The following is a 9,808-nucleotide window of genomic DNA, read 5'->3' on the forward strand; positions in this document are numbered from 1 at the left end:
GAAGGCCTAAGGAACAGGAAAATCACATCCAACTTGGGCGGAGTGACCAGCCGTGCAAAGACAACAAAGGGATGCCCAGGCGTGTCACCTCTACTGGGGACGACGCTGGTAGACGAACTCTTACAAATGTTGAAACAAGAAGGAGTCTATTGTCTAGGCTATGCAGGATGACCATGCCATAGTGGAAAGGGTGGGAACATCGTGATGGATCACAAACGAGCCTTCAAACTGGTGGACAGGTGGTGCAAAAGGGAGGAGCTATCTATTCACCCCCACAAAACCATAATGATTCTATTCACAAGGAAGAGGACAATAGGAAGCCTAAAACCTCCAAGTCTAAATGGTACCCCGATCAAATATCTAGACCAGGGAGGAGATACATGCAGATGCTTGAAGAAAAACTTAGCATCAAAATCAGATAGGCAACACAATGCACGTTCTCCAAATTAAGTGAAATTGCAAAAGCAACAGGGGAATGAGCCCAAAAGCCCTGGCAATTGCATGTAAGAGCCTAGGTGCAGCTTAGGCACAAAAGCTAGAAAGCTGGAGCAAAAGTATCCTAGCAGCACAAATGCCTACAGGACAACATTGATGCACACCCTTTAAGTAATTGGCTATGCCCAGCCGATTGACATAGCCCTCCAAAGCAAAGTAGCTATCAGAAAAATTAAAGTGGGACAATGGCCAAACCTACAAGGCGTAGAAGAGCATGAGCTAGAATGGCCAAGGAACATCCCAAAAAAAAAAAAAAACAGCATTCTAAGTTCATAAAAAATTAGATGGACACTGCATGGCAAAACAGATGGGAAAGCAGCACTAAAGGAAGATTGACTAATGAATACTTTCCAAACATCGAGGAGAGAGCACGAGTGAAGTGGGTGTCTCCGAATTTCTGGGCCACGCAAACCTTGACTGGTTGTGGCAACTTCTCAGCATACCTCTTTAAATTCAAAAGGTCCAACAGCCCTTTATGCCCCAAATGCGCCGCAAAATTCTCTCTTGTGGACTTTTTGAAAGGGCAAGAAAAGGCCTAAAACCCCTCTTCATCAACAGTTGGCCCCCAACTTTAAGCGAACTTGTTTGGGAACAAAACCGCTTCCAAGCACTCAAGACATTAAGCCTGAAAATTCTTGGCAATCAAATATGGAGCGCATATTTATTTATTTATTCATATAACTATATTTTTAATTTATTTAATTAATATGCTTTAATAGGCTCATTAGGTTAGTAAAGGCTGGTTTCCCCTTTCAAATTTGTAAACCTCCTGGTCAATAATTATCAAAGTCACCCAAAAAAAATAGAAATATATATAAATTATTATTAATTACATATAATTATAATATAATATTTTATAATATATATAAATTATTATAAATTATATATATTTTATATATATTTATTATTAATTTGTATGTGTTCTCTTTTTAAAATAAGAAGAATTTCTATCAATTTAACTCAGTTTTATTTTCAAAAAACACTATAGATCGACCATAACGCACAATTGGTCCGTATTGATGGTTTAGTATATATATAACGCCTTGAGAAATCGGGTAGTTTTGTTGTTTCGTCCATATTCTTTTTATTAACTGTTACATTTTGTGGTAATAGACAGTATAGGTAATTGATTTGAGTTTTAATGATTTATGAATTTGAAGATTGTGAAAACCAATAAAATTTATGTGTTAGCATTATCATAGTTATTTATACGAGTTTAAATAAAATATTAATAATGTTTACACAGTGAATCGAGAATTTAGGAAAACAAATTTTACCATTTGGTTATTTTACATATTTTAACTCATCTTTAACTTAGCAGACTTTTAATAGCAAATTCAATTCCAAAACAAAAGTTTTATTTTATAAGGCAAACAATTTTTTTTACAATGGCCTGGTTCATATAAAAAAAATTTGTTTGGACATTGGTGTTAATTTATTGATGAACTCCAGAAATTTTTTCTCTTTATAGCAATGAATGTATTTCAAATTGATTCCAATAACCCCTCCTCAGCTGACATTCTTGAAAAGTGTTAGCCAAAACATTATCAGGTGAAGAGGGGTTATTAGAATTAGCTCGAAATGCATTAATTTTAATAAAGACAAAAATACTGGAATTCTCAGTAAATTAAAAAAACAATGTTCATGGATGAATAGGATGAATATTAAAGAAAAGAAACCTAAAATTCAATAAATAACATTTTTGCTAGTTAAAACACTCTTTATGGAGAGTATGATGGATCGTTTATCTTTTAACACTTACGTATATCATATTAAAAAATCTTAGCATGTTAAATTTATAATAACAGTATGGAATCCAATATACTAATCCATCTATATAGAACAATATAGAATCCATCCTTGAATATGTATTATGATAATTGTAGGTTCTGATGATGAACAACAGCCCGAAATTTTCAATTAAAAATTAAAAAATTGAAACTGTCTTGGTACTCTCTTATTAAAAAAATGTATAAAAATATATTTTAAAAAATTGTATATTTTTGTTGGTGCGAAGAATATGTAATTTTGTGACTAGCTACCTACTAACACTGTCATTTGAAAACTTTTGGTTCATCTCCTATCACTATTAATCACTAGGGAGACCGCAGTAGTCGAGTGGTCAATATGAAAGACTCTCAGCTGTAGAACCTGTTGTCATGAGTTCGATTCCTACTGTCACCCTTGGCTCTTTTTTATGCAACCCTTCCCTCAAAAAAAAAATAATACACATCACATATATCAGAAATTATAAATGATAGGGTGAATGTGGAGTTCAATCCTTTTTAAAAAAGATGGTTCCTACTCGCATTAAGTTGTTTCGCAACAATCCAGATTTCGAGCCCTTTAGCTCATCGTCAGGTTGAAACCCTTCAACCTGACGATCATATATATCACGTTCCTTGGCCAATACGCAAAGCCCATTAAGAAAAACTTATGCTTCCAAGGGTTAACATCAGTAAGGTTTTATGTGTTTAAACAAAATGTAATTGAGCGCCACTGGTTTAAATTTGGACATTATCAGCTTAAAGATAGTTTTAATTTGCAAAACAAAACTAAAAACTGAAGAAAGGTAAAAGGACTAAAGAGACATAATACTGACCTGGTGCTATATTATTATACTCTAGAAATGTCAACAATTTTGTGTTTTTTGTTCAAGCAAAAACAGAACATTTTACATGACAAGACAGTTTATTTTATAAAGACAGTAATAATCCATTTTCCTTCAACATGACTTTTTTCAAAAATGGGTTACTTTTCCATCCATACTTTAAGCTTTTCTATGTTTTAGTTCATAGAGCTTAAATATTCTCTTTCTTTCTGTAATAAGCACATCAATTTTGTAGGGTTTACTGTGTCATCGGGGTTCCGAGCACTGCTTCCCATTTTAGGCTTGACTTACATCAGTATTAGAAGGGGGTTCATCTTTCTTTTTGGATTCATCAGGATTCTTTTCAGAATTTTCAGCATTTTTTTTCTCAGCCTGCTTCTTCTTTCTTGATTCTGCCCTTTTTTTCCTTTCCTCTTGTTTTCTTTTTCTTAATTCTTCTTCAAGTTCATCCATATCATTTGCCATTATTATAACTTTCAAGAAAAACATTAATTCCTCATTGACCTCAGGATCATCACGGCATAGCATTTTCTTTAAAAACAACGATGATTCTTTTTCTCGTTTTCTTTTCTTTTTCTTTTCTTTAATCTTCTTTCTGTCAGTTTTGCAATGATCGCATTGACACTTTGGTTTCACCTTCTTTTTATGCTCCCTTAAAAAGACATCAAAAACTCCTTCCTCTTGGCCATCGCCTTTTTTTTGATCTTCTTCACCTTCTTCTTCTGTACCGGGGATCTTGTTACTTTTTGGGCAGTAGCCAGGAAGACATTTCAGTTTACCACTGGCCCATGGCAATCTAAAACAAAATGTGAGGATTGGTTTCAAAAAAATATAATTAAAATTTTTATTCCTAATAATAATATTTAAAAATATACTAACGCACATCTTTTTCAACTACATTTAATTGAAATTGTAACAAACATAACTTTTTATAATGATTTAATTTCTTTTAACTTTCTAATATTTAAAATATTTCAATGTCTTATTAAAGAAATACTTAAACGGCCATAAATATTTTTTATGTGCTGAAATATATATTATATACTTTGATTACATTTTGATCTTCAAGATGCTTTATATATTATCGACAACCTTTAGCTGAAGACAGTTTGTTTGATATGTTCATTTTTGGAAAACTAATAACAACCAATTTTATTTTTACATGTGAAATTTTTATTTAAATTTGGTAAAAAACAGCATAAATGTACCAAAAAAAAGTAATGCTATTACACAAATGGAAATCATTATTACATAGTCAAAGGTTGTTTTAAAGAAACATCATAGGATTATCAAATCATTTTATGGCATATTGACTTTGCTTAAAATAGTTCATTTAAATTTATTTATTTTCTTATTATGTAGTATCAGTGTCAGCCTAATGTATGTAAATATGTCAGTGAATTGCAGTGTTATCACTGAAATAAAAATTATTCAAATGCATTAAATTTATTTGAAATTTTTATGAGCCTCTATTAAATTGCCATTATTTTCATGAATTAATTTTTAAATTATTACATTTGTTTTATATGCCAATCGCTGTTGTTCTTGCCAGCCAGAACTTTTTCTATAGGCACCTTGGTAATTTCTTTAACTTCTATTAGAATGTAGCAAATAATCACTGAGAAGACTGTGGGCCACATCATTGTTTTTTACTTTGAGGTTTTAGATTCTACTTTTTCATTATATATTTTTTGCTTGCTTTCAATTATTATTTTTTATCTTTGGATTTCCTCTTCTCTTTTTTAATTTGTTCAGTTGGTTTAGTTGGTTCACTTGGTGTAGTTGGTTCACTTGGTTTAGTTGGTTCACTTGGTTTAGTTGTTTCAATTGGTTTAGATGGTTCTCTCGCTTTAGATGGTTCTCTTGATTTAGTTGGCTCACTTAGTTTAGATGGTTCTCTCGCTTTAGATGGTTCTCTCGCTTTAGATGGTTCTCTTGATTTAGTTGGTTCACTTGGTTTAGATGGTTCTCTTGATTTAGATGGTTCACTCGATTTAATTGGCTCAGGTTCATCTGTTTTCTCATTTTCATTGTCTCCTCTCTCTCCATCCATTGAATCATCTTCCTCTTTTCTAGGTTCCAGACCGTTTCTTTCGCGGAAACGAACATCGGCGAGATCATCTCCAGCCGTCATCACACATCTCCAGAAAAACTCTATTTCAGAAAGTAAAATGTTGTCTTCTACATCTATCTTTTTCTTCTTCTTTTTTTTCGCCATCTTTTCTTTTGCCATCTTTTCTTTCTTTTTTAATTCTTTGGCTTTTTCTTTTGCCTCCCTTTCTTTCCATTGCTTTCTATTGAGGCAATAACCAGGAAGACATTTTAGTTTTGCAGAGGCCCAAGGAAGCCTAAAAATTTAACATTCTTTTTGGTTATTTGGCAAATTGTGTTGTTTTTAAAAACTAATTTTTTAATTTAATGAAAGCTGAATTAATACAAAGAAAATGTTTTCAGATTTTACTCCCACTTTAATTACATTTAAATTCTTCTTTTTTCAATTTATGATTTTACAGTTCTAACAATATCAAATTCAGATAAGACAAATCAAGATTTATTTTTAATTGTGTCACTCTCATTTCTTTTTCATAATAAATCAATTATTCATTACAATTGATATTAATATATTTACAATTGCTTCTAGAATATTTATTAATATAAATCTGATCTAGAAAAATATACAAATTAGTTATTTACATTATTTTGTATTGTCAAGGTGTTATTTTCTACTGGTTAGTTAATTTACTCCAATTTATTTTTAAATTTATTGAAATATTATATATTTCATATCATTAATGAATTAATTTCTGGTTTTTCTAAATGTAAAATAAGTTAACTCTATTTTTTTTTTTTTTAACTTATTGAGACATTAATATTAAAATTGCTATTTTTAGCTAGTTAAAAATGATTTGAAAATGCCATATGGTTGTAACATAAAAATATTATTGTATAGGTAATACAAAACTAATAGTTGAACTCTTATTTAATTTAGTATATCATTTTCAAACTAAGAAAACCCTTTTGTATTGTTGTCCATTTAACAAAAACAAAAAAAATTAAATTGTATCTCAGATTTTTTTATTCATGGTACTTTATGGGCAAAAGGGGCAGTGAAGCTTTTGTTTATTATGTGGTTATTAGTGTAAAACAAGTATCAGCATATCAGCCAGATGATGCTTTGGCATTTAGTAATTAGCTGTGGCAATTTCCATTTGAGTGAGATCATTGACTTGTTTCATCAAAGACACTCACTTCTTGGGAGTGTGGGTTAATCGTAATCGATCTATCAGCCTTGTTTCATTTCATCACTTTGGCATCTTCAGCCGAGGATCTGCACAAAAAGATTTTTCCAAGACTAAATCAAGCATGGAATTTTTTTTACGAGACAGGAAATAATTGACAAAATAATAAAGCCCAATCACTGAAGATGGCAAAATTTTCAACCATCTGATAGACAAAACTAGCAAGCAAACTAGGCAGGTGGTATCCGAAAAATAAAACCAGTTGAAAACTAAGGTTTGTCATCTTGTAGATCTCATCAAAACATCTTTGTGATTTCTTAAAAAGAAACATATGGGAGTACAGCCCGTTGTAATTTATCATTGAACATGTATTTATGTTTTGTTATCTATAAATTTAAGATTCATTCTACATTATTAGCTTTATATAAGACAATAATTAAAAATCTCCACCTAACTTTTGGTTTGTATTAAGTTACTAAAGTTTGCTGTCTTTTTATTTCTCCTTTTCATGAAAATATAATGAAAAAGATCATTTAAAGATAATTTTAATGTTATAATTTTAACAATCAACAGGTAAAAGCCTCTAGGATTGTAATAGAATATATTACTTATAATCAATTAAACATTGCAAACAACTAGCTCTTTAACTCAGAAAAAATTAAACATAATGAAGACCACTTTTAAACAAATCTACCTTTTAAAGTTTGAATTTGTAAAAGTATTTACCCTTTCGGATAATAAGATGGATCTGAAGGTTCATTGCAGAAACTGTGCGGACAAGGTAATTTTATTTTTTCTGCTTTACTTGCCATTTTTCCTTTTTTTCCTCCTTCAGCATCGGTAGCAGGCTAGAAAAATATTAATTTTGGTTTAGAAACAGCAACAGTTAATAAAAATAGTAAAGAATATATGTTTCTCCTTACATCATTTTTTTTCTGCCGCGAGGGCATTTCCTTTTGTGGCATTAAACTTTTGCTCTTATACAATCATCAACCTAACATAAAATAAATCTTAATTTAAAGTTTGTTTATTGTTCGAGTAATACAGGAAAATACGATTATAGAGCGATCGCTGACAGACTCACAAGTGAATATATTGCAAATTCTTTACTATCCTTTACACTACATTGGTAATACAACTTACCTACACGATTGTCTTTGTGGCTTTTCTGTCCGGCCATGCTATTTATGAATTTTTAATTTAAACTTGCATACATTTTTCCCATGAACTTGCACCTTGCATTCTTGTATCACTTACATGTGTAATCTACATATTTATCAATTAAACAACTGGTTCACAACTGTTAAAATTAAGAAAAACATGAAACAGACTAAAAGGTATTTTTTTACATTTAAAAAATATAAGTTTCAAATTTATTGAGGGTACTTTATATAATCCCTTTGCGTGCATAGAAAATATATGTCCGTGCTACATCTTTGATTTGGAATTTTTTTGAAAAGTATGATAACTTTAAATCATTGTCCGTTACCGATGCAATAACCATAAAAAATAAATGTTTATAGACAATTTGGGTAAAATAATGTATAAATAATAGAATATAAAAAATTGCTGTGGAGAGAAATTGTTTATTTAATTTAAAGTAGTATTTTATTATTTTTCATTGTTTGCTTCGCTGCTATTAGAGTCAGACCAACTTATGTCACTTGAATTTTTTAACTGCTGTACAATCTCACCCACTCTTTTCTTCAAGTCAATATCATAATCACCAGCTAAAGATGCCATTTGAGAAAGAAAAACAAGCTCCTTTTGTGTAGCACTGTCTTCATCCATTAATGTTTTTATGAATTTTGCCTTCTTTTTCTTTTTCACTTTAGCACCGATATCACTTTTTTTGCGTGCTATGTTGCAACCATTTTCATCATATTTACAATAACCAGGCAAACATTTTAGTTTACCTGAGGCCCAAGGCAGTCTAAAAAGTGTCAAAAAGAAAAATATGACTAGTTACACTTTAGTTAAAATCCTTAAATCTTTTATTAAAATAGTGTTTAATTTACCTTTATAATCATATTTTTATAAAATATATATAATTCAAATGTGTTTAATAGAAAACATACCCAATTGGATAACTTGAAGGATTTGAATATTTATAACAGTAGCTATGAGTTCTACAGGCTTTTACTTTATTTTCCTCTTCTTCACCCTCATCTGTAATTGTTTGTTGGCTGTTTGAATTTTTCTTATCCATGAGTCTGCTGGCAGATGAAGAAAAAAGTTGTTTAAGCAATCATATACATTTATTGGTTGGGGTCATATAACACTACTATATTCAAAATGATAATATAATAACAAATTTTTTTTTTTAATTGTACTTCATTTTTTGGTATGCCTGTTTTATTCGACTACATACAGGTATCTTTACCTAGTTTTTCTTTTGTATTTTAATAAAATATTGAATATTTCAGAAATAATAAAAGTTTCTGTTTAACTTTTTTTTTATAAGCAACAAATTGAGGGACTGTGATGGCTGAGTAGTTAAGCCGATTCGTATTTGCCTCCTAGTAGTCCTGTATTTGGCATAGCCCATGTATGTTTTAATTATAATATTAAAAATGTAAAGTTGTTTGTCCTTGTCCATGGCGCCCACGAGTAGTTAACCCCTCCTTTATAACAGGAATTACCTTTTTTTTAAGCAGCGAATTTATCACACAATTTTATAACTAAAAATATTCGTTTATACAAACTCCTTCAAATAGCTGAACAAATGCATGTACTTTAAATTGTGAAATATTGCATTGAAGTCTGTGAGTGGCGAACCTGTAGTTTTATCATCCTGGTCTGCATACTCTCACTGGTTTTATCTATCATACGTTTCTATATTACCAACTTCAGCGGTACAAAAAGCCTGCTAGACAAAAACAGCTAGAGTGCCAAAGTATTAGATTGTGAAATTATTCAGTTTTGTTTGTACCCCTCACATGGGCAGGCGTTAACTGATCCTTTTTAGCTTTTATCAAAATAAAAAAATATTTGGATCAAGAAACAGATGACCAACAAATATTACAACAGTATAAAATGTGTATTACATTCATTTGGAGCTCTAAAGATCCCTTACCTCATCCTCTATTTTGTCAATTTCCCCCAGCAATTTGTCATTTTTTTATTTTTCTAAATAACACATATCATCTATTCCCATGTGGAAACAAGAATAATATGGAAATTATTTAATAAACATGTGAATTTTTTAAGGCTAATAATATTTACCGATTAATCTGATTATCAGCATCCAAGTTTTTAAACAAAGATACGCATACATACACACTTATAAAAATAATGTGGGTAAAAAGTGCATCGGGGGCCATAACGGTTTAGGTGTTGACACGGCGCTCATCACTGTAAGGCAAAGGTCCAGAGTCCCGGGTTCAAATGCAGCAGCCCTGCATTTGAACCCGACATACAAATGGGCTTCTTTTCAAAAACATCGGCACCCTGAGGGTTCATA

At 30.9% G+C, this 9,808-nt stretch overlaps 2 protein-coding genes across 10 annotated transcripts; both read right to left on the reverse strand.

Moving 5' to 3' along the window:
• Nucleotides 1-3,167: 3,167 nt before the first annotated feature.
• Nucleotides 3,168-7,651, reverse strand: LOC106670081 (neurofilament medium polypeptide-like). 4 transcript variants are annotated; one of them, XM_014400093.1, is made up of 5 exons: nucleotides 7,489-7,651; nucleotides 7,269-7,339; nucleotides 7,072-7,193; nucleotides 4,622-5,454; nucleotides 3,168-3,902 (listed from the first exon to the last, which is right to left on the reverse strand). In XM_014400093.1, the coding sequence occupies exons 2-4, from the start codon at nucleotides 7,308-7,310 to the stop codon at nucleotides 4,815-4,817; spliced, it is 804 nt and encodes a 267-aa protein (XP_014255579.1). In that variant the 5' UTR covers nucleotides 7,311-7,339; nucleotides 7,489-7,651; the 3' UTR covers nucleotides 3,168-3,902; nucleotides 4,622-4,814. The 4 variants fall into 4 exon arrangements, 2 of the variants coding, with proteins under 2 accessions (XP_014255579.1, XP_014255580.1); XR_001341023.1 differs by lacking the exon at nucleotides 4,622-5,454 and having other exon boundaries at nucleotides 7,040-7,193; nucleotides 7,489-7,645; XM_014400094.1 differs by lacking the exon at nucleotides 4,622-5,454 and having other exon boundaries at nucleotides 7,489-7,645.
• Nucleotides 7,652-7,920: 269 nt separating this feature from the next.
• LOC106670054 lies at nucleotides 7,921-9,549 on the reverse strand. Of its 6 annotated transcripts, none has more exons than XM_014400049.1 (3): nucleotides 9,422-9,549; nucleotides 8,424-8,561; nucleotides 7,921-8,278 (listed from the first exon to the last, which is right to left on the reverse strand). In XM_014400049.1, exons 1-3 carry the CDS (start codon nucleotides 9,424-9,426, stop codon nucleotides 7,957-7,959), a joined length of 465 nt encoding a protein of 154 aa, XP_014255535.1. In that variant the 5' UTR covers nucleotides 9,427-9,549; the 3' UTR covers nucleotides 7,921-7,956. The 6 variants fall into 6 exon arrangements, with proteins under 6 accessions (XP_014255535.1, XP_014255536.1, XP_014255539.1 ...); XM_014400050.1 differs by having other exon boundaries at nucleotides 8,424-8,558; nucleotides 9,422-9,482; XM_014400053.2 differs by having other exon boundaries at nucleotides 9,393-9,481.
• Nucleotides 9,550-9,808: the final 259 nt, after the last annotated feature.

The sequence above is a fragment of the Cimex lectularius genome, unplaced genomic scaffold, assembly GCF_000648675.2.
Source record: "Cimex lectularius strain Harlan isolate CLEC.00 unplaced genomic scaffold, Clec_2.1 scaffold49, whole genome shotgun sequence".
In the NCBI taxonomy this organism is placed as follows: Eukaryota; Metazoa; Arthropoda; class Insecta; order Hemiptera; family Cimicidae; genus Cimex; species Cimex lectularius.

Excerpts from the sequence above, each read along its gene's own strand:
- LOC106670081 (XM_014400093.1), bottom strand. The coding sequence starts at position 7,310 with ATGCCACAAAAGGAAATGCCCTCGCGGCAGAAAAAAAATGAT. Across the intron at positions 7,194-7,268 it reads CGCGGCAGAAAAAAAATGAT|CCTGCTACCGATGCTGAAGG; the intron begins GTAAGGAGAAAC and ends ATATTTTTCTAG. Across the intron at positions 5,455-7,071 it reads CCATCTTATTATCCGAAAGG|GCTTCCTTGGGCCTCTGCAA; the intron begins GTAAATACTTTT and ends TTAAATTTTTAG.
- LOC106670054 (XM_014400049.1), bottom strand. Across the intron at positions 8,279-8,423 it reads CCTTCAAGTTATCCAATTGG|ACTGCCTTGGGCCTCAGGTA; the intron begins GTATGTTTTCTA and ends GACACTTTTTAG.